Source organism: Manis javanica, chromosome X (assembly GCF_040802235.1).
Source record: "Manis javanica isolate MJ-LG chromosome X, MJ_LKY, whole genome shotgun sequence".
Lineage (NCBI taxonomy): Eukaryota > Metazoa > Chordata > Mammalia > Pholidota > Manidae > Manis > Manis javanica.
Window position 1 is genome coordinate 137,119,316 of NC_133174.1, and position 26,108 is coordinate 137,145,423.

At 47.8% G+C, this 26,108-nt stretch overlaps 2 protein-coding genes and 1 long non-coding RNA gene across 3 annotated transcripts; 1 reads left to right on the top strand and 2 right to left on the bottom strand.

Moving 5' to 3' along the window:
• Positions 1 to 5,871: 5,871 nt before the first annotated feature.
• On the bottom strand, positions 5,872 to 9,519 carry LOC108407697 (melanoma-associated antigen 4-like). Its single transcript, XM_017677230.3, has 3 exons — positions 9,452 to 9,519; positions 7,368 to 7,454; positions 5,872 to 7,131 (listed from the first exon to the last, which is right to left on the bottom strand). The coding sequence occupies exons 2-3, from the start codon at positions 7,395 to 7,397 to the stop codon at positions 6,283 to 6,285; spliced, it is 879 nt and encodes a 292-aa protein (XP_017532719.3). The 5' UTR covers positions 7,398 to 7,454; positions 9,452 to 9,519; the 3' UTR covers positions 5,872 to 6,282.
• A 4,932-nt stretch (positions 9,520 to 14,451) lies between these two features.
• LOC140847376 (melanoma-associated antigen 8-like) lies at positions 14,452 to 15,217 on the bottom strand. The gene is given in 3 exon segments (XM_073227553.1): positions 14,452 to 14,717; positions 14,720 to 15,059; positions 15,191 to 15,217. Coding segments are annotated over 3 exon segments (633 nt in total).
• Positions 15,218 to 15,955: 738 nt separating this feature from the next.
• LOC140847329 (uncharacterized) lies at positions 15,956 to 22,202 on the top strand. The gene is made up of 3 exons (XR_012127311.1): positions 15,956 to 17,535; positions 18,026 to 18,108; positions 20,255 to 22,202. It is a non-coding gene; the product is annotated as an uncharacterized lncRNA (long non-coding RNA).
• The last annotated feature ends 3,906 nt before the right edge of the window (positions 22,203 to 26,108 follow it).

Consider the following 26,108-nt stretch of genomic DNA (forward strand, 5'->3'; position numbering starts at 1 on the left):
ATGGAAAACAGAGACATTTCTTTAGTACTTGTTCTGATTCCATGCTCACTTAGCAACTTTCTGATCAATAATTCAACTCCCCCAAGTATTTTGATACTAAGAAAGGAGGTGCAGTGGATAAGACATTCAAGCCTGCCTGCCTCCCCGTTATGAATTAGTCCAGATTCTGGTTTAGAAATCAGCCGTGTTTGAGTTTAAGTAGTGCTCCTGACAGATCCGTCTTATAATCAGCCAGAACTCCTAGATGACGTAATACATCCAGGGGCCCTGAGCACTCTAACAAGTACCTTTAACGTCAACGTGAAGTGGGTGAAGGAGGAAAAGTCGGATACCGTGCCAGGGTACTTTGGACAATTCTTCCTAACATTAAGGGCTCTTCTTGGCCCTTTGCTGCAAAAGAATATTTTACCAGTGAATTACGCAATGTGGTGAATAATCACTAGGAAAGCATAGTACAATTCTAGCAGCTATACCTAACAAAGAAAACTGACTCTCCTGTGTCCCAAATGGCAAAGGAAAAGGAAAACTGATTTTGTGAGTGTCATCACTGTCAGTCATCCTGGTTATAAAAGAGGGAAGCATTTCACCTCACGAGGAGAAGAAAGGAGCAGGTCCTGCCAATGAACCTCGACCAGGGATGAATTTTATTTCGTCTACGCCTCCTAAGACTGAAGAGTAAGAGCTTTCAAACAGTTATAGAGGAAGCGCTCAAATAGTTAGCAATTGGCTGACAAGTCAGCGTTTGTAATTTCTGGTTGTCCATTTATTAACCAGGTGACCCTGAGCAAGTTATTTAATCTCTCTCTGTGTGAAATGGGAATAAACAGGGCTGAAGATTGGGTCCTACCCAAAGGCACAAAGCCGAAAGGCAAGAAGGAGCTAAACTCAGCCTGCACTCCACTTACCAAGTGGTGCTCCTGCAAAGTCACATGTGCCTACAGGCGGTTCAATTTTCTAATTCTCACAGAAGTTAAATTCCCTCTGTTTTAAATATTTATAATGGCTTCTATTGTCCTGGTTGTTTCCTGACTGACACAGGGATTTTACTGAAAAAGTTTTGCCCACAATCTGTCTTTTAGAACTCTGATTCTTTTATATGACGCCTAATAAAAAGACTTTATTAATTTAGGACCTCACAAGGTGTCACCAACACTTGCTCTTTCCATTTCCCCACCTTCTTTCATTCCTGAACCCACTGAAATCTGGCTTCTGCCTCATTGCTTCACTGAAATTGCTATTGGCAAGCTCAGTAACACTGACTTCCTTGTTTCTAAACAGAATTGGCAGTTTTCAATTCTTAATCTAGAAGATCTCTTCGCAGCCTTTGATACTGTTGATTTATATTCTTTACAAAAATACTCTTAAGTAACTGAATAGCCATATGGAAAAGATAAAACTGGATCTGTTCTTCACGTCATATAACAGGATACGTTCAAATGTGAAAACAACAAAACCACATTAGAATTATTAGAAGTACTAGAAAAAAACACTGGAAGAAGAAAGAACTGTCCTTTACTTGGAGAAACATTCTACCTATGATTCAAAATCCAGAAGCAATAATTTTATATAGTGTAACTACATAAAGATTAAAAAAGAAAACTTTTCAAGACAAACAAAAAAATAATAAAGCCAAAGAGAAATGACAAACTGGGAAAAATTATTTTCAACATAATCCAGAAAATGTGGTAATGTCTGTAATACAGAGAGGGCATCTAAAAGTGAAAAAGGAAAAGGTCAGCAAATCTAAAACAAAACAAGAGATATGAACAAAGAGTTCACAGAAACAGAAAAGCAAACAGCCTTTAAATACATGAAGAGACGCTCAATTTCATTCAAGAGCAATGCAAATTACATCTGTGCTAAAGCACAACTTTTTGCTTACGAAAATGGCAAATGTTTGATAATGCACTCTGTTAGAGAGGCTGCCAGGAGGCTGAGCGTCCTTCTTGCACTGACTGTTTTTCAAGTACCTTTAATTCAAAATAATCAATAGCCAAAGTGGCATAGTTTGGAAGGGCATATTCTGCTCCCCTTCAGAGTACTCGGCAGCTGTAGGAAGGAAAGATGAGTATCTCCATGTATTGCTGTGGGGTGATCACTAGCATATGTTACTGGAAAAAAGCCTGGTGCAGAGTAATATGTCCAGTGCTCTATGTCTAAAGAGAGACACATTGGCTCATATTTTTTTAAATGGAAGGATAAACCAAAAATTTATAAAATGAATACCTATGGGAAAGAAAAGAGGGAAGAGGTTGAGGATAAGAATGTATGTTACGCTTCTCTGAGTGAATGTACTTGAGTGTGAAGCCATGCGACTGCTCTGCAAAATTACGGAAACAACATTAAATCAAAATTTAGAAAGCAATCTGAAAAGGTAAAGCAAAAGGAAACAAATACACATAAATAAATATGTATTCAGTTAGTGGCTTAACCACAAAAGAGAAGAGTCAATTCAAGTGATTTAAAATATAGTAATTTAACCACATGTCCCTACTGGAATATATAAGGAAAAAACAACTGCAAAAAATAAACCAATTCTGTAATCATATTGTTAGTAATAAAATGGTATATAGTTAATGTTGTTTATGAACTAAGATTTTCAGTGTGAGAAAAGAGATCAAAATAGAATATCAAAGAGATTTGGTTTTAAAGTACACTCCGTCAAAAATGAACATCAAACTTAAAAACTTTTGTGCAGCAGAGGGCGCCATCAGCAGAACAACAAGGCATCCTACAGTATGGGAGAACATATTTGTAAATGACTCATCTGATAAGAGGTTAACGTCGAAAATATATAAAGAACCCATATACTTCAACACCCAAAAAACAAATAACTGGATTAAAAGTGGACAGAGGACCTGAACAGACATTTCTCCAAAGAAGAAACACAAATGGACAATAGGCACGTGAAAAGATGCTCCACATCACTAATTAGGAGGAAATGCAAATCAAAACCACAATGAGATACCACCTCACACCAGTTAGAAGGGCCACTATCCAAAAAACAAAAAATAGCAAGTGTTGGTGAGGATGTGGAGAAAGGGAAACCTTCCTACACTGTTGGTAGGAATTTAAATTCGTGCAACCACTGCAGGAAGCATGATGGAGGTTCCTCAAAAAACTAAAAATAGAAATACCATTTGACCCAGTAATTCCACTCCTAGGAGTTTACCCAGAGAAAACAACATCCCCGATCCAAAAAGACATACGCACCCCTATGTTTATCACCACTATCTGCAATAGCCAAGATATGGAAGCAAGCTAAATGCCCATTAATAGACGAATGGATAAAGAAGAGGTGGCACATAGACACAATGGAATATCACTCACCCATAAAAAGAAAATAAATCCTGCCATTTGCAACAACATGGATGGATCTAGAGGGTATTATGCTCAGTGAAATAAGCAAGGCAGAGAAAGACAAATACCATGTGATTTCACTTATTTCTGGAATATAAAAACAAAGCAAGATAAAATGAACAAAGCAGCAGTGGACTCACAGACACTGAGAAGTGACTAGTGGTGACCAAGGGGGAGGGGTTGGGGTAGGTGGGTGAGGAAGTTGAGGGGGATAAATGGGCACGATAATTCCCAATCACAGTACAAGTTGGTCACGGGACTGTAGTACAGCATGGAGAATATAGTCAATGATTCTGCAAAATCTTAATATGTTGATAGATAGTAACCACACTAGAGGAGGTGAGGATTTAATAATGTGGGCGACTGGAACCACTGTGTTGTACATTTGGAAGATTGTCTATCAGTGATACTTACATTTTTTAAAAAGGGCAAAAAAAGCAGTATACTCCTAAATTTGAATTAGAAATATCACTATGAACACATGATACATTATCTCCAAAAAAAAAAAAAAAGGATTTCCTAGCTCTATCCATTACAAAAGCCTATAAACAATGACCAACCCATTAGCAATGGACATGCTGGCACAGACTGTGGTCTCTAAACTCCATTTCCTATTACAAGAAACCAGCATCTTTGGGAAGAAAACATACCAGGTCTGGGGCAGGAAATATACAAGGTGAGCCTAAAACGTCAGTCCGTACCGAAAAGCAAAGAAGCTTTCAGAAACTACCAGGGCACCAAGGAGCCAGCTGAAATGGGCGCCACTGGACAACTCTGGGACAATTTGGGCATCAAAATAAACAATGCTAGTAACAGATTACAACTCATTTACTAAAATAAGAATTCACGCATATGTACTAAGAAGAAAAAAGAAAATAAGACAAAGCTTCTTCCTGCAGCAGATTATGTAATGCCAATTCACATAGAAAAACCAAATGAAGTTTTTATCACGATTTTGCAACTATCAAACAGAAACATTTGATTCTGGCTTACTAAAACTGGTAGCTGAAACTTTGATGAAAGAAAAGACATTAAGGAGATCTTCAAGTATCTCCTCACATATTATTTATCAATTAGAAAGAAAAAGTAGTAACTGCAGAGTGGAGAAACCTGGCAGATACTATGTTAACCAAGGGATCAGTGCTGAAGTCAGTATTCTGGTTATATCTATTGTTGCCTAACTTCTACAAAAGGTAATGGCTTAAAACAATTTATTATTATGTTTGATGGTTCTGCAGATTGAGTGGGCTCAGCTGAGACTGCCCACACAGTTACAGTCAGATGTTGTGTGGGACTTATTTTCATCTGAAGGTTCAGTATCAGTTTGGTTAAACATCCAACATGGCTTCATACTCAGTTTCCTGGGGGCTGGAATGGCTGGAACAGTTGGGTGGTCGCCAGGCATCTCTCACCAAGTAGCTAACCTGAGCTTCCTTACAGGTCACAGGTCTCAGTCAGACTTCCTGAGGCGGCTGCCTACCCCTAGAGGGAGCATTTCAAAGGAACAAACATGCTGAAGACAGCATTCCAAGAAACCAAGTCAGAAGCTGCAAGGCTTCTTTAAGCCCAGCAGAAGAAGAAACAGTGTCACATATGCCTCATTCTGTCAGTCACCAAAAAATCACAAAGCCAATGGACATTCAGTGAGAGGAATATGTAAAGCCATGAAACTTGGTGATATGGTTCACTGAGGAGCTTAGAGACTCATCAGCGATGACAAATATGTGCCAGTGATACGTGATCTATAATAGGAACCAGATATTTGGTTTTTGACCCCTGTTCCTGGCACAGAGCTCCTAAATCCCTTGGAATTTTCGAAGTAAAGAGAACAACAAAGGTGTCTTTTGTTGCTTAACCAGGTGACTTTGTACCACAGCTAAGGATGGGGGCTGGTTGCCAGTGGAATCAAACATGTAATTGAGAGGGTTGAAACTTCCAGTCCCAAAGCACTACCCCCATCTCTGTGGGAAGGGAGGGGCTGTAGGTTGAGTGCAACCAACAGAGGCCAATGATTTAATCAATCATGCCTACGAAATGAAGCCTCAAAACCCCCAAAGATGGAGTTGAGAAAGCGTCCAGGTCAGTGAACATGTGGCGATTTGGGGAGAGTGGCATGCTCTGGGCGCACAGAAGCTGCACACCCTCGGCCATAGTTTGCCCTATGCGTCTCTGCCATCCGTTGTCCCTGAGTTATATCCGTTTATAACAAACCAATAAATACTGTAGTAAGACTATCACGCTACGCGGATTGGGGAGCGTCCTTACCCCACTGCTAACACAGGGCCTGCAAGTGAGCACAGGACCAGGGAGTGCCTGGGAATCATGAGCCAGGGAGCAGGGGTCTTAACTGCCAGCCTACATGTCTCCCAGGTTCTTGAACACAGGAAGCACATCCAGGTGTCTGCATGTATTTTATTTCTGTAAAGTGACAGATGAGCAGGAATCAGGAGCAAGAATTAACCAACTGTACGTTTATTTCTCCATTTCGGGACACAGTCCATTTTACTGCTAATTTCCATCACTTTTGGGAGGGAGTGGCGAGGCCAATGCCATGTGACCTAGCTCTGGTCACAAACTCAGATGGAAGGTGTCCCCATGTGTCTAAAAAACAGGAATGCACTGAACTGGTAAACTGTACAACATAAACGGGATAGATGTCATTCAGCAACAGATGCTGAAGCTAACCACCCTTTCTATGAAAAGGAACAACAGGGGGAAACACCCCAGAGGTAACGCAGACCCACCTCCACGGGGTTGGGGAAACAGGAGCCCAGAGGCTCCAGCCCACGTGGCACAGAACCTGCGCTCCTTAGAGCGCTGGCTGCTCTCTCTCCTAGGCCAGAGGCAGAAGGGGCCTGACTGCATGCCCGGCAGAAGCGCCTGCCTGATGGGGGCTTGGCCCGGGCCTGGCCGCCCCTCTGCTCAGGGACCCCGTTCCTCATTGGTCCTAGCCTCCTCAGATGGGCACAGGAAAGGGCCTATACGTGTGCTAAGAAGCTTGAACAAAAACAGCAGGACCTGCACCTTGCTGGCCTCTGCCTGGGCCCTGGGGCCCCAGAGCAGTTGGAAGCGAGCGGGATCCCTGCCGGGAACCTGCCGGTACTCCAGGTACTGCTCCTGCACCCAGACCCTGGTGATGAGCTCCCTGGGGTCCCCGAAGATGACGTGCTCCTTCCCGGAGTACACCCCCCTGGCACTAAGCATTTTCCACACTTCCTTCTCAGGGACCCGGCCTCCCCACAGGACAATCACGCCCAGGAGCAGCGCCAGGAGGCCGGTCTTGGGGAGGCGCTGCTCTTCGGTCACCCCATCCCAGGTGAGGCCCAGGGTGGGGACCAGGACATAGGAGTGGCTGCTGGGATCTACTTCCTTTACGTCAATGCCGAAGGTCAGCTGCAAGGACCAGGAGGCACGGCTGAGGATGTCAGGGAAGTGGTCCTGGTGATCCTGGACGACACGCTCCAGCATCGCTGCCTTCGTGGTCGGCTCCTTGGCGCGGTACTTGAGGAGCAGGAAGGCCACCAGTTGGACCTTCTTCCTGCGCAGCGCATCTTGGAGAGAGGCCCCAGCATCCCCTGCGGCCTCGTCCCCATGGCTGCTGGAGCTATGGGTGCAGGGCTCACTTCCCAGGGTGGCTGGCCCATCCTGAGGCAAGGGCTGGGCCCCCTCCAGGCCCTGGGCTTCTCTCGCCTCCTGCTGGGCCTCCTCCAACGGGCACTGCACACTCCTGGGACCCAGAGGCATGCTGGCACTGCTCAGGGGAATGGCGGCCTGCAGGGGTGATGGTGGGAAGTGGGCACCAGGGAAACCGTGGCTCTGCTATGGGGGCTCCTGCCTCCCAGGGGTCTCCCCTGCTGGGTGGGCAGTCTGTCCATGCAGAACCCAAAGAATGAAATGATGGGGCCCTGGTGGTGGGCCAGCCGAGCCCAAGGATCAGGGACTGGAGGCTGAGGGGACCCGTCCAGTATGGGAGAGCCCTGGGGACACATCCAGGTCGGGTGTCACACCTTGTCCCCTTGCTCAGCCTGGTCCTCCATGGCTCTGCGACCTCAGGACAGGTGCCTCAGGACTTCAGCTACGGATTCCTGGAGTCCCTGCCAGAGGACACGAGCAGGCCTCTCAGGTGAGGTCCGCCAGCCCAGCCCTGGGTGCCCCATGCTGACAGGAGGGGTGGGCCTAACTCTTTGAGGTCTCTGCCTGGCCAGGGGGGGTTACCCCCTCCAGGCTCGCTCAGGGTCTGCACCTCCCACGGATGCTGGCTGAGACAAAGCTCTTGGAACAGGGCACACACGCCCAGAAAGAATCAGCAGGCAGTGTGGGGACCACGCGTACCCAGGCCCGGCCCAGGCTGGCGATGCTCCTGGCATGGAGACCCCTGTGAGTGCCTGGGGTGCTGTCTCAGCTGGCCTGGGTCCAGGCGTCACTTACAGGCCCTCCCCTCCCTGAGAGCACCGACGGGACACGAGGAGGGGCTCAGCCTGACAGGCCCTGCCGGGGATTCCCAGGCCTCACTGCAGGGCCGGCCCTCTCTGGGTTCTGGGCATCGGGGTACACTCCCTGCTCCCCCAGGGTCCTCAGCGTGATATTAGCAGGACCCCGGACTCCTACCTCTGTGGCCCCGCCGCCCCTCTTCAGACCTCCTGACCCAGGGCACACAGACCAAGGTCCTCACCTCCCTGAGAACTCAGAGAGATGTGTCATGAGGCCCCACATGCACACTCCCTGAACCCCAGCAGGATCCCATAGGCTGCCATTAGGGCTGGCCCCTGTCCCGGTTGGGGGGGCTCTCGGCCTCCTGTAGGTCATCCCTTCACCCCTGCCGGGGCCTGCGCTTCCTCCTAGCCCCCACCAGGCATAGTGGGCATCTCCTGCTTAGACTCAGACCTCACGACCCGGGGGACTCTCCCCCTTCCCGCCCATGTGACGAAGGAGTGTGTCACTTAGGGCTTCCGCTCACTTTTCATTCCAGGGCTGAGGAAAGAGGACACCTGGCCTGGCCTCCCAGGATGGACCTCAGGGGGAAATAAGCTTCGGGTCCCCCGTTTCCTGGACAGGGTCCGTTCAGTCCTCACCCACGTTCCTGGGCACCCCTCTGTCTACCTGAAGCCACACTCCTCACACCACAGCCCTCACCTCTGGAAGAGTCCTAGCAGCAGGGGACAGGGAACACCTCATGTGCTTATTGTGCTCTGGGGCCTCCCAACACCACGCCCAGGCGCCCTGCCGCCCTACCTGTTTGGGGTCTACGGTCCTTAGGTGTCCCTCAGGGTCCTCACCTTGCCTCCCATTTGGACCCGGGTCCTCCCCTCTGCCGACCCCAGGCCCTGCTCCTTATGCAAGTCCCCAGTCCCGTGATACCCGGATGAGGAAGTCAGGGCCAGCTGCATAGGTTCCGAGTACCCTGGAGCTTCTCAGGCAGACTCTTTTCGGGGGGCCCAGACTCCCTCACTCCTGCCGCGGGCTCCTCATCATGACTTCCCAGCAGGGCCTGGGCCCTCCTGTCTGATGACCTGAGGGCCTGCTCCTTAAGTCGGTCCCAGTCCCTCTGAGGCGCGGAGGAGGAAGTCAGGGCACACCGCGTGTCATCACTCCACCCCGGGGCCTCCCATGGCTGACAGGCAGGGGCGGCTCTTCTGGGACCCCTCCCCTCCTCCCTCAGGGTCCTCACCACAACGCGGGCAGGGCCTGTGATCCTGTGAATGTTGATGGGGGCCTGTCCCCTCAGACCAAGGCCCTCGCTGCCCTGAGACACTCCTGGGTGACGTCTGGGGCTGTCCCAACAGGTCACTAGGCCCAGGAGTTCCCAGGGCGATGGAAGCCAGGGCCTGAGGTGGGCTCCAGTGACACCCTCGGCCCTCCCTCCTGGCCTCCCGTTGACCCCCGGTGGGTCTGTGCGCCCGCCCTCTGCCCACCTGGGTTCCCTCCTCAGACCAAGGCCTTCACGCTCACATTCAAAATGGCGGGCGGGGACATGGGCATGGCATGCGGGTCACGGTGCCCAGCCTGAGGACCCTCCCAGGGCCTCCTCGGGCGACGGCATGGGGCCCCGGATTCTTGGGCGGGGGCCCTCAGGCCTCCCCCACGGTTCTACCTGGAGTCCCTGTGGGTGACCTGAATCTGTCCTCGGACACTGAGGCAGTCCCGTCCCTCAGGCCTCCCAGTCGGAAGACTAATGACGTGACATCCGGAAGCCGGGTCAGACCACCGCCTGGAGGCTGCCAGGAGGAAAGCACAAGGTTTCCGGGGGGGGGGGGCGGGGGGGGGCCTCGCTCCTCCCCCTGGGCCTCCCTTAAACCCCGCCTTCTCCCACCTGCCGCGGCTCACGATGCCCAGGGCTCTGCTTCCCCAGGTCCCCAGTGGATGTGGTGTGGTGGTGGGATGGGGGGAGGTGGGGCAGTGGGGGGAAGAGGGGGTGTTGTGGGGGGTGGGATTTTGAGTGCAGGGGGGGGGGTGGGGGGGGGGGTGTTGGGAGTTGAGGGTGGGAGGTGAGGATGGGGGGGGGCGTGGGGGTGGGGTGAAGGATGTCAGGGCAAGCTGCATAGGTTCTTAGCACCCTGGAGCTACCAAATCACAACTGGATGAAGGTTTGTGGGAGCAGGTTTTAGGAAGTCGGTGGATGAGGGAGTTGGGGGCAGTGTGGGGGCACGGTGGTGGGAGGTGTAGTAGTGAGGTGGTGTGGGGGTGGGGTGGTGACAGTTGGGCGAGTTGGGGAGGAGAGCGGGAAGGTAGGGGTTGCGAAGTTGGGGGAGATGGGGTGGTGTGCAGCGGAGGAGGGTTGTGGGGAAGGGGAATTTCGGTGGCTGGTGGGGGTGGGGGGTGGGGTGGGGGCTGAACAGGCAGTGGAGAGGGGTAGTAGTGAGGTGGTGTGGTGGTGGGGTGGGGAGAGGTGGGGCAGGGGGGTAGAGGTGTGGGTATATGTGGAGTGGGATGTTGGTGCGTGGGGGGTGTTCTGGGGGAGGTGTCGGCAGGCAGGTGGGCGGGCGGTGTGGGTTGGAGGGAGCTGGGGGTTGGGGGAAGGGGTGGGGGGAGCTGGGGGTTCGGAAGTCGATGGGTGGGGGCGTTGGGAGCAGTGTGTGGGCGCGGCGGTGGGAGGTGGGGTGGAAGGGGCCGTAGGAGGTGTAGTAGTGACGTGGTGTGGCGGTGGAGTGGGGTAAGTGGGGCAGGGGGAGGGTGCGGGAAGGTAGGCGGTGGGAAGTTGAGGGTGCGGGAGGTGGGGTGGTGGGGGTCAGGGGGAGGGCTGTGGGGGGTGGGAAGTTCAGTGGGTGGCAGTATTTGTAATTGGGGTCGGGTGTTTGCGTGCAGTGCTGGGAGGTGGGGGGGAAGGTGGGGGGGAAGAGGGCTAGTAGTGAGGTGGGCTGGGTTGGTTGGGTGCCCAGCCTGATGACTCTGTAGCCAGAGGACCATCCCGGAGCCTCAGGGCTGCTGGCACGGCGGAGCCGGCTCCTGTGACCACCAGCGTCCTGGCGGGCGTTCCCCCCCCCCACTGCTCACCGAGGGGGGTCCCCTCAGCCCTGGCAGAGCAGCCCTGCAACCCCAGGACAGAGGCGAGCTGGGAAGCTGCAGGGCCCCTGGCCATGGGGAGGGTCCGGGAGGAAGCACCCCTTCCCTTGGGGTGGGTGTCTTCACAGCCAGCCAGACTTGAGGCACTCTGTGTGTGAAGGACTTCATGTTTCCTGAAGAGGCTGAGCGGGTGCAGGGCATTTGCGCAGGTCCTCGGGTCTTAGGCTCACCGCGCATCATGGCCCTGTGGAGTGCTGCGATTTTCCCTCAGTCACCCTCTGTCGCTGCAAGAAAGACATTTCCGTTCTCTACTTAGTATGTGTGTCCACATATGCATATAAACAACATACATTTAGATAATATATGCGCGCGTGTTTGTGGTTCAGACGATGTTGTGCATATTGCCTGGTTTTTGTAAAGATGAACGTTTTAGAGCACTGTTAGGGGTACTGATACATAAAGAGGGAGTTACAGACGTTTCCCATTTATCCCTGTCCCCACCCACTGCTACCCTCCGGAATTATCGACACAGTCACAGAGGGGCGCATTTGTTATCACCCATGAACTTACACTGACCGTCATGATCACCCAAAGGGTTCCCGCGTGGCCTTGTCGATTGCATGGCTTTGGACCAATGGATACGGACGCCTTCCATCATGACCGTATCACAGTGAGGACTGTCACTGCCTGAAAATTCCCCTGTGCTCTGCCTGTTCCCTCTCCCCCCATGGTCCCGGGCAACCACATGGGTCCTCTTCCCGTCTCCGTACTCTCGCCTCTACAGACTGTCACACGGTTGGGATCACGCAGTATGGAGCCTTCCCAGGTGGGCTCTTTCGCTTAGGCGCACGCATTCAAGGTTCCTCCATGCCTCTTCCTGGCTTGGTAGCTCATTCCTGTATCGCAATGAACCGTTTCCCACGGTCTACACGCTCCCACAGTTCATGCATTCACCTGCTGCAGGACATCTTGCTTGCATCTACGTTTTGGCAGCTGTGAGTCAATCTGCTCTCAACATCCATGTGTAGGATTTTGTGTGGATGTAGGTTTTCAGCTCCTTTGGGTGAATACAACGTGGGCTGCAACGTACAGTAAGAGTGCACCTACTTTGGACAAATCCGTCTTCCCAGTGGCTCAACCATTGTGCCTTCCCACCAGCAATGCAGCCACGTTCCTGCTGCACACCAGCATTTGGTGTCTCTCTACCAGATTTTGGCCATTCCCGTAGGTGAGCAGTAATTGTGTGTACACGTGTGCTTGTGTGTGTATGTGCGTGCCTCATATGTGTGTGTGTGTGAGTGAGACATCACAACCCTACATGTCAGGCATGCGCATGACTAGGAGTCAAGCTGGGGGACGGCCGAGCCAGCCTGGGCACTTTGTAGAGCCTTCCCCGAGCACTGGGAGGCAGCTTCCAGCACATGACACGTGCACAGTCATGTCGCCAGGGGCACAAGTCCTCCCCGGGCTGCTTTCTGGGAGGAAACGCAGAAACGGAATTAGAAAACTTACAGGTACAAGGAGTTTTAGGAGTGGAAGGAGTAAGTCAAGGTGTTTTTCGCCTAGAAAGAGGTGGTGTGACCGCAGACCGGCCGAGGCCAAGCTGTGCCGGGGAGAACTTGGACTGTGGCTCCAGGGCTCCCAGAACCATGCACCTGGAAGCCCGGGGGCAGGGACGGTACAGGAGGTTTCCCTTCGCATTCACTGGGTCCAGGTCCCCTGGGAAGAACCTGCCTCAGGGAGCTTTGGGGCGTGACTTTTGGAGAAAGACCAGGGAGGGAGGGGGGCTAGGGCGGTCTTGAGGCCTCCCTATGGGTCAGCTGCCACACCCAGTATATTCTCTGTGCCCCGGTCCCTGACCCTGACTGTTACCCAGGTCGGCTCTAGAACAGGTTTGCAAAGCTCTGAGCCCTGAGAGGAGCCGGCCTGGGAAAGGGATCGTCAGCATGGTGGCTTCCGGGGGCACCCTCGGCCCTCCCTCCTGGCCTCCCGTTGACTCCCGGTCGGACTGTGCCCCCGCCCTCGGCCCACCTGGGTTCCCTCCCCAGACCAAGGCCTTCACTCTCACAATTGATAATGGCAGGCGGAGGCATCAGTGTGGCATATGGGAGTCGGAGGGCCCAGCCTGAGGATGCTCCTGGGGCCTCCGTGGGTGACACCATGGCCCCCCTCCCGAATTCTTGGGCTTGGGCCTCAGGCCTCCCCCGCAGTTCTACCTGGATTTGTTGTGGGTTCACCTGAATCCGGCCTCCGACACCGAGGCCCAAGGCCCTCCCCGCTCAGTGGCCTCCCAGGCAGAAGTCTGATGAAGTCTCATGGGGATGCCAGATCTGAGCATCCCCCTGGGGGCTGCCACGAGGAGCGCACAAGGATTCCGGGCAGGGAGGGGGGGGGGTCCTCGCTACTCCCTCTGGGCCTCTTTGAAACCCCTCCTTCTCCCACCTTCCGAGGCTCACGAGGCCCAGGGCTCTGCCTCCCCAGGTGCCTGGTAGAGGTGGTGTGGTGGGGTGGGGAGAGGTGGGGTGGTGGGGATATATGTGGGGTGGGATGTTGGTGTGTAAGGGGAGGTCTGGTGGGGGTTGTCGGGAGGTGGGTGGGTGGGCAGTGTGGGTTGGAGGGAGCTGCGGGGTGTGGGGAGGGGGAACGGGAGCTGAGGGTTTGGAAGTGGATGGTTGGGGTCATTGGGGACCAGTGTGTGGGTGTGGTGGTCGGGGGTTGGGTGGAAGGGGCTGTGGGAGGTGTAGTAGTCAGGTGGTGTGAGGGTAGAGTGACGAGAGGTGAGGCAGGGGGAGGGTGCCGGAAGGTAGGCGGTGGGAAGTTGAGGGTGCGTGAGGTGGGGTGGGGTGGGGTGGGTGGGTGCCCTGCCTGTCGACTGTATTCAGAGGACCATCCCGGATACTCAGGGCTGCTGGCACGTCGGAGCCGGCTTCCCTGACCACCAGCGTCCTGGCGCTCGTGGCCCCCCGGCCAGTCATCACCGAGGGGGGTCCTCCTCAGCCCTGGCAGAGCATCCCTACAGCCGCAGGTCAGGGGCGACCTGGAAAGCTGCAGTGCCCCTGGCCATGGGGAGGGTCCGGGAGGAATCACCCCTTGCCTTGGGGTGGGTGTCTTCACAGCCAGCCAGACTTCAGGCACTTTGCATGTGAAGGACTTAATGTTTCCTGAAGAGGTTGAGCAGGTGCAGGGCATTTGCGCAGGTCCTCGGGTCTCAGGCTTATCGCAAGTCGCCCTGTGGAGTGCTGCGATTTTCCCTGTTTCACCCTCCCTCGCTGTAAATGCCAGCCTTACATGTCTCCCAGGTTCTTGAACACAGCAAGCACATTCAGTTACCTGCTTGTGTTTTAGTTCTGTGAAGTGACAGATTAGAAGGAATGAGGAGCAAGAATTAACCAAGCGTACTTTTATTTCTCCGTTTTATTGCTAATTTCCATCACTTTTGGGAGGGAGTGGCGAGGCCGATGCCATGTGACCTAGCTCCGGTCACAAACGCAGATGGAAGGTGTCCCCATGTGTCTACAAAACAGCAATGCACTGAACTGGTAAGCTACAAACATACATGGGATAGATGTCATTCATAAACAGATGCTGATGCTAAGCCCCCTTCTCATTGCTTCTAGCCTCCTCGGATGGGGATTGGGAAGAGCCTGCAGCCCTACTAAGGAGCCTGAGCAAAAACTGCTGGACCTGCACTTTGCTGGCCTCTGCATGGGCCCTGGGGCCCCAGAGCAGCTCACAGCGAGCGGGATCCCTGTCGGGCACCTGCCGGTACTCCAGGTACTGCTCCTGCACCCAGACCCCGGTGATGAGCTACCTGGGGTCCCCGAAGATGACGTGCTCCCTCCCGGGGTACACCCCCCGGCACTAAGCATTTTCCACACTTCCTTCTCAGGGACCCGGCCTCCCCACAGGAAAATCATACCCAGGAGCAGTGCCAGGAGGCTGGTCTTGGGGAGGCGCTGCTCTTGGGTCACCCCATCCCAGGTGAGGCCCATGGTGGGGACCAGGACATAGGAGTGGCTGTTGGGATCTACTTCCTTTACGTCAATGCCGAAGGTCAGCTGCAAATCCTTGGAGGCTTCGCTGAAGATGTCAGGGAAGGGGTCCTGGTGATCCTGGGCGACCAGCTCCAGCATCTCTGCCTTCGTGGTCGGCTCCTTGGCACGGTACTTGTGGAGCAGGAAGGTCACCAGTTGCGTCTCCTTTCAGCTTCCATGAACACCGGCGTCCAGTGGCTCCAGGAATTGGCAGCTGAAGTCCTGAGGCACCTGTCCTGAGGTCGCACAGCCACAGAAGACCAGGCTGAGCCAGGAGACAAGGTGGGACACCCGACCTGGATGTGTCCCCAGGGCTCTCGCATACGGGGCGGATCCCCTCAGCCTCCAGTCCCAGATCCTCGGGCTCGGCTGGCACACCACCAGGGCCCCATCATTTCATCCTTTGGGTTCTGCATGGACAGACTGCCCACCCAGCAGGGGAGACCCCTAGGAGGCAGGAGCCCACCCACAAAGTAGAGCCCCAGGGTTCCCGGTGCCCACTTACCACCATCACCCTGCAGGCCACCATTCCCCTGAGCAGTGTCAGCATGCCTCTGGGCACCAGGAGTGTGCAGTGCCCATTGGAGGAGGCCCAGCAGGAGCTGAGAAAAACCCAGGGCCTGGAGGGGACACAGCTCTCACCCCAGGCCATGCCAGTCCCACTGGAGAGTGTTCATGGAAGCTGCTCCGATGTGCCGGCAGCCCTGAGGGTCCGGGATGGTCCTCCGGATATAGAGTCGTCATGCTGGGCACTGAGGCAACCCACCCCACCTCACTACTAACCCTCTGCACCGTCCCTTCCGCCCCACCTCCCACCAGCAAGCTCTGCTACCAGACCCCAAATACACCTAGCCATTGAACTTCCCACCCAGTGGCCCCAGTGACACTGGTGAGGGAGATGTGGTCCTGTATATACTCCAGGTACAAACTAAGCATTTTACTCAGTAACTTTATCTGTTCCTTGACTTAATAGCTAATCTCTAATATTCATTAGAACCCCATTATAACAATTTCTCACTACATGGTTTCCAATTCACAGTGTGTCAAAGTGTGTTACAGAGACATACATACAGAGTAAAAACCTGATAATAACACATAGAGTTCACAGGGCAGGTGTGAGTTCTGTACACGTTCTGACTGGGGATGAATCTGCTTAAGCCCTTGTGTGTTGATGACTTTCCTAAGGCCTTTCCTGATTTTATTACTGTATAGCCAAAACTTTTTTCATTTGTGGCTCATTTTTTGTCAGGCATGTGCTGGTCATACTTGCTGGATGGACTGTGTAAATCAGGGGTCTGCATCCTGTGGCTCATAAGGTGATTTTGAGTGGCATGGCCAAAGTGAGCCCTAGGCACAGGCGAGAAGTAGGCGAAGTTTTCTCTTTGCCTTCCAGCTCTTCTGTCAGTGCTTCTTTCTTTCTTCTCTCCCAGTACCTTCCACTGAACGCTGTCCCCACCTGTCAGTGCCTAAGTCTTTCTTGCTCAACTGTGTATCTACTATGTAACTTGCTAATGATGGTATAAGGTGTAATCCATCTCACAAATATTTGCATTTCAAAAAGGACCTCTTTAAGATGGAAAAGCCTTCAAGATCCACAGGAATGAAGCTATAATGGTGAAGCTATAATTGGTCATTAGCTCCAACAGAGGAAGAGAGAGAGGTAGTAGAGTTGATACTCTGGAGTGGGGGAGAGTCACATCTACTCCTAAGGCCAACCTTGAACCTAACCCCTAACCCTCTCCCAACAGTCTGTTCTTTCTGCTGTTGAAGTCCCGCCTCACCATGGAGCTCTTTTCCCCACGCCCACCCCTCTGTCAATGACTCACCCCTCAGGCACAATGAATTGATTATAAAAATTCCTTTATTAACGATAAGTTATTCCAGTGGGAGTGGGAGGGAAGGTTGTAAACCAAGCATCAGGCAAGCATTTCCCCCTTCAGTGAGGTCCAGTCCCTGATCCCACAAGAGACCTTTCCTGAGACAGTTGCCATGGTGGCCTTGTTTGCCACTCTCTCAGAAATGACCAAAATGTGTGCATTCTCCTCTGTCCCTGGGCCAAACCTTGTTAAAAGGAACTCTCTTTATAGAGGTTTTGTTTATCAAGGTATTGCATTTGACTGTTGTAGACAACCCTTCCTCCAGAGAGTACAGATACTTAAAGGAGCACAGCTGTTTAATGATGTGGCTAAAACTCAGGTTTGAAATTAAATGGCTAAAAAAAATGCCTTTGTTTTTTTAAATGAAAACCAAAAATGCTTAAAATCAGAATTACCTCAGGTATTCTAAAACCCTTCATTTTGATTTGAGATCATTTGTTTTACAAAATGGAAGGTGATAATGCTCTTTGGTAGACTTATAAATTGGGAAGAATATTGGATTGCCCCCATAACATCTCTGGAAGCTTCTGTTAACTTTTTTTTAAGTCGGACAACGGTATATAACTTTTAACTCTCGATAGGAACTAATTCTGAAGCATCAAATGCTTCTGAAACAGAATCTGACCACAGAGATGAACTCAGTGATTGGTCATTAGCTCCAACAGAGGAAGAGAGGGAGAACTTCCTGCGCAGAGGAGACGGCCGAAGGCGTGGCGGGGGAGGAAGAGGACAGGGAGGAAGGGGACGTGGAGGTGGCTTCAAAGGTACAGGAGTTTGCATTTGTTATGACATAAAGGGGAATTTAGCAATTGCCTGAAGTGCTTTGAAAAGTCTTAGTGATTCAATGACGTGTTACTAAGACCCCATTTCTCCTGTTTTGTACTAATCACTGTAGGAAAGGCTAAGCCTTTGTTTCATGCAATAATTAACAGAATATTAGACAGCTTTCCTTACAGTTTGTGTAGAATATGTGAATAAACACTGATAACTAATTCAGCTTCTTTGGGGATTCTAAACATAATATCTGATCATTAGCTCAGGTTGACCTGTTAACACAGTTGGTGCAGAATTGAATGCCTCCTAAGTACTTTGTTTCTTGGTAGCATACTAGGTTATTACCCATTATGTAAAATTGCTAGGTTCTTGATGTTTTAGATTCTGTGGCTGGTCTAAAAATTGAGGGTGTGGAAATAAAGAACTTCTAAAGCATGTCAAAATCTGTAACTGTCAAACCTTTTAAAAATGCCCCCATAGGAAATGACGATCACTCCCGAACAGATAATCGTCCACGTAATCCAAGAGAGGCTAAAGGAAGAACAGCGGATGGATCCCTCCAGGTAAACTGTGTGTCTTTTCATCTCAATTGTTTGAATTATAGTGGTTTGAGATTTATGAGTTTATTTTACTTTTTTTTTAAACGTGTTCAAAGGTTGTGAATTTAATATATATGGAGTATTTTCCTCTCAACATTACAATTGTGAGTAATTCTTAGTCCTCTGCGACAAGTATACAAAGATTTCTCCAGAGATATGCAGACCAAGTATTTGTGAAGACTCTGACAGCCACGTTATAACTTCAGTATCCCACTGGTGGTCTTCCTACTTACCCAAGGAAAGAACAACCTGGGATATACGGAGAGACCTGAGTAAGCCCTGTGGGTCCCTCTTCCCCTGAGTTGCAGGTATAGGGTGTCCTCTTTGAATGGAAAGGAAAAGAAGGCATCCCTCTCATAGGTAATAGTTGTGATAGACCAGGCTGATGATGCTTGACTAGCACGTGATTAATCAGGCAGCTGCTTGTTTATAGCCAGCCTCTATTCTGAGAATCCTGTCTCAGTTGGTCATCACCTGTCTGGAACCATTTGTTTTGTAATTTTAAAATGAGTCATGAACATGTCCAGACACCTTTGCTCAGTGTTTTGTGTGTGTTTTATCTCGTTTAATCTTACAGCAGCCCCCTGAGGTAAGTAGTTTTGCTATTCAGTTTTTTGGGTGAGTAAACTGAAACTTAGAAAGGTTCAGCCCTTTGCCCCATAGTCACATAGTTAGCATACAGTGGAGTGTATTCAAACCCTGGTGTCTGGTCTCCAGAATTCATGTTGTTTTCTCCTTCTTCAACTCTTAACTCTTCATATAAGTAGTTAAGGTTCCTTCTTGACTATGGGTCGGTTTGGTATCAGCACCCAAGATTAATGAGAGATACTTTTTAAGAGAAGAATCTTCATGACAGAATATTCCTTAGAATTCATGGCAGTTGTGAGTATGTGTTAACTATTGGTGAGTTCTTAAGAACCAGCATAGAAAAGACCTTAGACCTAGATAGATTGCTGGACATGTGCTTTATGAAGATATAAGGCATGTAGGTACCAATTTTGAAACTCCTCACTTAGGCTAACATGTTTGATGAATGTGGCAATCTGAGCACATGGGTTAAAAGGACACATATTTATAATTATATTTGTAATTAAAATAATGCTGAACTAAAAGATTGTGTTTTCTGTGTAACTATGAGAAATAGGTCTAAATCGAAGCACTGAACCCTTGACAACCAAACATTTAAAACATACACCCGGACCCAACATTTAAATACACTGAAAATACAGTGAACCATTTGGGGATATATGTGGCATTTGCCCTTAAAGCAGATCAATATTTGTGGTGGTTTTAAAGTCCACTGGTCATCATTATCTTCCTTTTGCACAGCATATAGAATTCTGTTAGCAGTGTTTTAAGTGTTCAGTGTTGGCACTTAGAATATTGTATAGACATTAGAATGTTATTTTTTAAATTACATTCATCCTTATGCCCTTCCTGGGATTCCAGTCCTTCCACACATTAGCATCCTCAGATTTCCCTGTACCATTCGTATCCTTCAGACAGAATTCATGTTGTACGATCATCTGACTTGCCTTACCGAAATGCGGGCTACTAGAAACCAATGCTCATATTTTTCTGCTAGACAATGGGAACCCTCAGTATAGAGAAACTTAAACATACCCAGGATAGATACAAAGGTGTAAACTAAAAGCTGGTTAATAAGTGAGTTCTTAATCCTGGTAAAGTCAGAAATTGAAAGGCATTAATTTGTGTCCCTCCTTCTGGGTTTCAGTCTCTGAAGAATTACCCTTTCTTTTGAACGCTAATGTAGGCATGTATGTCTTGTAATCAATAATAACAACTCATTTTAACTATTTGTTTTTCACTGTTTTATTCTGCTTAGAAGAAGACACGGTAGGATTGTGAGTTTTTATCTAACTTTAGATGCAGTGAGATGACCAGGGTGTTCCAGTTAAAGAAGAGTATTTTAAAATAATAAACCAAATAAAGATCCTACCTGACCTTAATTTCTTGCACTTGCTCTATTTTCACCCCCATTTCCCATTTTGACATGTAATTTACACTTCAGACTTAAATTTCTTGTCAGGCCAATTACAGATTACAATAGGCTGTGTTCTGTGTATATAACAATTATAACTTGTTTTAGATCAGAGTTGACTGCAATAATGAAAGGAGTGTCCACACTAAAACATTACAGAATACCTCCAGTGAAGGTAATCGGCTGCGCACGGGTAAAGATCGTAACCAGAAGAAGGAAAAATCAGACAGCGTGGATGGTCAACAACCACTTGTGAATGGAGTACCCTAAATTGCATAATTCTGAAGTTGTATTTCCTATATCATTTCCATAATTCTTATTCCATATTAGAAACTTTGTTAGGCCAAAGACAAATAGTAGGCAGGATGGCACAGGGCATGAAATGAACACAAATTCTGTTAAGGTTTTTATTTTTTTGGTATTGGCCATAAGCAACAATTTTCAGATTTGCACAAAAAAGATACCTTGAAATTTTGAAACATTGCTTTTAAGTACACTTAGAACTTCAGGATAGGATTTTAGTTTGTTTTATTTTTTAAAGGACCAAACAGTGATACTGTTTGTTAACTTAGACCATTTTCCTACTTTGGGTTAAAACTCACTGGTACATTACAGTTTTTCTGAATAAATAGCATTTATGGTAATCATATTAGACTTCTGTTTCCAATCTCAGAAGTTCATGAAATACTCTATCATTTCATGTCCTGTGTCACTTTATGTTCTGGTCCACTTTTCCAGTATTTTAGTGGACTTGGAGATGTGTGTGATGTGACGTTTGTCATTTTCAATAGCAAAAAAAAAAAAAAGTTGTATGATCTGTGCCTTTTTTATATCTTGGCAGGTAGGAATATTATATTTGGATGCAGAGTTCAGGGAAGATAAGTTGGAAACACTAAATGTTAAAGATGTAGCAAACCCTGTCAAACATTAATACTTTATAGGATGCATGCTTTCCATATTTTTTTCCTTACAATGAACATCAGGTTAGGCAGTATAAAGAATAGGGCTTATTTTTGTTTTTGTTTTGTTGCACTGAAGTTGGACGAATAGTGTTATTGAGAGGGATTTGTAATTTTTCTGTAGAGACAGGAGAAGAACTATCTTTTCATTTGCAAGAGGCTAAAATGTTTTCAGCTGGGAACAAATCTTCCTGGTCGAAAGTTAGTAGGATATGCCTGCTCTTTGGCCTGATGACCAGTTTTAACTTAGGGCTTTTTTAATTTTCTCCCCAAGTTTTGTGAGGTTTTTCATATTTCATATTTTGATTTCCAGCTTATTTTGTGGTGATGGGAAGGTCATTTCCATGTGTGCATAAAGATCCTGTGAAGTACAGGTACTTTATCTAAGAAACATTGGAAGCAGGTTAAATGTCTTGTAAACTTTGCAATATTAGGTCTAATGTATAAGCAGAGTTGGAAAGCAAACTAGGATTGGTTATCAAATAATACCTTTTTTAAATTTTTTTTTAATTTTTTGACATGTTGAGTTTTGAGTCTTCTTTTTTTAAAATGAATGAAATTTACTAAGGAAAAATATGTGAAGGACCTTCACTCTAAGATGTTATATTTTTCTTAAAAAATAACCCCCAAGTTGGGGTACCACTGAATCTGTACAGAGCCGTACAAACCGAAGTTCTGCCTCTGATGTGTATTGTGAGTTTGTTTCTTTGAATTTTCATTTCATAGTTACTTTTCCGTGCATACAAATAAGCATATAAAGTGGCAGCAAACTGCACATGATTTCAAGAACATTAAAAAAAATCTTTTAAAAGTATTGCCAAACATTAATGTTGATTTCTAGTTATTTATTCTGGGAATGTATAGTATTGAAAACAGAAATTGGTACCTTGCACACATCATCTGTAAGCTGTTTGGTTTAAAATACTGTAGATAATTAACCAAGGTAGAATGACCTTGTAATGTAACTGCTCTTGGGCAATATTCTCTGTACATATTAGCGACAACAGATTGGATTTTATGTTGACATTTGTTTGGTTATAGTGCAATATATTTTGTATGCAAGCAGTTTCAATAAAGTTTGATCTTCCTCTGCTAAATTGATGTTAATGCAATCCTTACAAATGATTGCTTTTAAAACTTTAAGATAGGAAAAGAAATCTATAGAAAGTGTTCTGTTAAAAAAGTGTAACTGTTACCATTGGAAATTTCACATGTTATAGGAAGTTAGCCGTTACCTACCAACTTTCAAGAACTTGATCTTGTTTAATAAGGTGAAAAAAATCAACAAAATGGTACAAAAGCACTTTGTGCCATAAAATATGCACTAAGTCTCTTTTTTACAAAGGCTGAATTCAGCAAGGCGCTAACTTGCTTAAGTGTGAATTACTAACTTCTAAAACTGTAATTTGATTCACATGTTTTCAAATGGAGTTGGAGTTGATTCATATTACAATACTTGTGTGCTAAACGTGTATGTTTTTCGGTTCAAAGTCATGTTTTTAAAATCTTATTAAAGTTTCAAAAATCTGAAGATTGTTTATCTAGATGTAAATTTTTATTAAAAAGTTGCACTTATGAAAAAGCAAAAAATTAGTCTGACAGATGTTTGCTCTTGGTCTTAAATTTCTAAGTATAACAAAAAGTATATAAAATATGTGGGGGAAAAGTGATTTATCATGTGAAGCATATATATATGCCTTGCAAGTAATCTTTTATGTGTCCTTCAAAGGCAAAAATAATTCTCCATATTTCCAGTTATAAGATTTTAGCACATTAATTACATAGAGTGCCAATAAACCATACTAAACACATACTCCTGTCTGTGCACACATAAACATACCCTGCCATTTGGAAAATATTTCAATGTGTATAGTTTAAAAAGGCAGAAAATTCTTACAATATCAGTATCTCTGTAATTAAATAAATGTCAGGTCTGTAGGTAGAATGTACCTGAATTGGCTGTTGTGGTCTCTTCACGGAACTCTGGCACAGGCCTAGAAGAGAGGGTAGAAGTGGAGAGGTGACCAAAGTTCTACCCAGTGTTAGACTCCAAAATGCTCCAATGATGCATAAAAGTCTTGTCTACATTGATGTGTTGTTTTTGGTTTTTGCCCCTCACCTCCTTTCTGGTACTTTTCTGGTTGTCTGCTATCATTCTGTCTGGTTCCGAGCTCTTCCAGAGCCAAAAGAACTGAGCACAGTCTATTGGAGGTGGCAAGTAGATGACAATCCTTGAGTAATTTGCTTGCATTTTCCTAGTTTCATGGTGGTTTTCAGTGCCACACATGAACAGCCTAGTCTGTTGGCAGTAGCAGGTTTGAGACTCAACTTGGCTTGCTCAGAGCCATATTTCTCTCATCTGATCATGATCTTAGAGCTCTTGATGTTTAGGAATATGGTGCCTTTAGAGGCAGTGTATTGGTTTGATCCCTATTGGACCAGTTTGTTTGATGGCCATAAGCAGCATCTTTCCCTCATGACCCTCTAATGCCTCTGCTAACCAGTTATTCTAAAATAACCATTACCAGATTCTAGTCTTGATTGCTCAGAAAGCTTAACAGATACCAGAGCATAAGTCATGAGCCTCTTTTCTTCTGTGTGTTCAGTGGGGATATTTAGAATTTTTCTTTATGTTTCTCTCAGAGGTTTCCATGAAGAAACCGGCCATTTTTTATGCTAAGGAGTTTTATCTTAATGGGAGAGGCATTAAAAGTCTGCAAGTTGCACTTGCTAAACGATTAAAGACTAAGCTTCAAAATTGAGTGTTTAAGGGTCTTTCCACCAATTTCTGTGTATCATGCACTTGATTGCAGGGGTAGGTTGAGGACTGAAGGAAGGTTTAAGTGTCATCAGAGGATGGTCACAGAGTCCTGGTCATTAGGGGTGTTGTTATTCAGTGTCATACAGAGCTTGCATGGCTTATGCTGAGAGGGAAAGACGAATGCCAGTGTTACTTGTTAAAGTTCTTTTGGTAAATACTAATGCATCTTTGACAGATTTCCCCGGAGATCAAAACCTGTAAGTTATTGCATCAAAGAACAGAGTAGTACCATTGCTTAAAGAATATATACTACTAAAAGCTGCAAGTGTAACATAGATCCCACATGGTATACAGGGACATACGGAATTCTGCTGTGAGAAGCGAAGAATCATAAGGTACATTCCACAGTTGACCAGGGCAGAGAATGTCTCTGTGATAATTTGGTCCAGTTATTTTCACCTCTAGGTTTCGGTTTCTTCATGGTTTAAATAAATGGTTGCTAGGGTGGCCAAACTCCAAAGTTTCATACACATTCATAAGGTGTTCATGTTTTGTATGGAGAAAGCTACAGAGTGTATTAATGGACCACCCACTTGATTTCATCTGTTTCTCATTGAATATTGACCATTCGCTCTATTCACAAGCTTCTTGGGGATTCAGAGATAATATTTCAGGCCTTCAAGAAGCTCAGTGTCAAGTGGAGAGTTTAATATGTCGATGGGCAGTTCTAGCATATGGTACGGGAAGTGCAAAGATGCACAGGTTGGGCTAGGAGCACAGAAACAACCCAGATCGAGGTGGCATGGAGCCAGTAAAAGGTTTACTGGGTGGAGTGAAATTTTACCTAAGGAAGACAGATTGGAGGCATTAGCCAGGAGTAAAGGGGCTGACAGCATTGATATAGGCATAAAAGTCTTGTGTTCAGGAAGCTTACAAAAGTTGAGTGTAGCTAGGACAATATGAGATAACTGACATGGAGGACATTATGAGGTTGAACTTCAGGGAGCCCTTGAGGTTTTTTAAATGATCAGATTTCCACTTAAGGGTGGGGGGACAGATAGGTTTTCCCCATGACTTGCAGCTCTTTCAAGTTACCTAGTAACCAGCTAGCAAGAGGCACTGGACTGAAATCCAACTTCCTGGAGGCTCCTCTGTCCCACAGTCTAAATCCAGCTTCCCACAAGGTCAAAGGTCCTAGCAGCCTTAACTCCCCTTCAAGCTGGCATGAGCCCCTGATTTGATCCTCTGCATGCAACACTGCTGTCAGGCTTGCTCTGTGGAAGGGTAGACTCTTAGGGAAGAAATCAACCCCTAGAGTCCAGCCCCAAGGTGCAGCCAGCAGTGTCCTGGCCTTTGCATATCTTTATGCATGAGAAATTGGAGGTGTCTGTGTGGCTCTTCTTGCTGGCCCTTGCCATTTTCACTCATTAAAACCTTTTCCTTTTGCATGCTGGTGTGCTGTTCATTTTCTCAGATGGTGCCCAACATGAGACAAACTCCTAACTTTCTCCAGCTCTGGTTTTTTGGAAATTGCAAAAGGTGTAAGCAGCCATACCAGGGATGGATGACATCCCTCCCAGGGCTGGTGGGAAACCTGGCAGAACTGAAGTCACTGGTGATCATGTTATTGAGATGCTTATTCATGGCCACAGAAATCCTGGAAGGTCCTCTATGTAAGACAGATTGAAACAGTTTGATCCCTTGGCACTCTCTTGCCATGCAGCCAGCCCTGTGAGCCCTAAGGAAAAAGAAGTTAGAAGAACTTGGCCCCAAGCACCATTGGAACAGTAGGTGAACCTAACCTCAGACTTAAAACCTGTCATTGCGCAGGATACCACCTGGGGACTTGTGGAGTGGGGTCGGGGTGGATTGAGGTACAGCCTGAGGGGCTTCAGTACCCTTACAGGGAATTGGACTCCCAACAATGGTCACAGGAGACCCTTGAGATTTGAACTGCTTACATGATGAAAAAGCTACATTCATGAAGTGAGTGCATTGAATGGACAGCATAGGGTTTAATGGCCAGACAAGTTTGCTAGTTCAGTACTGGGGGAGAACACATGTGCCTGCCCTGTGCTTGAATTGGATGCTCCGGGAAACCAGATTCACTTAGCCACAGAGACCTCCCCAAGTATTGAGTGCAAAGTAAAACATCCTTACTGAGGTCACAGCTGCCTTGTAGCATGGGATGAAAGTCCTGGGTGTGGAGATAACTTGTGACAAAATGACCTTAACTCAGAAA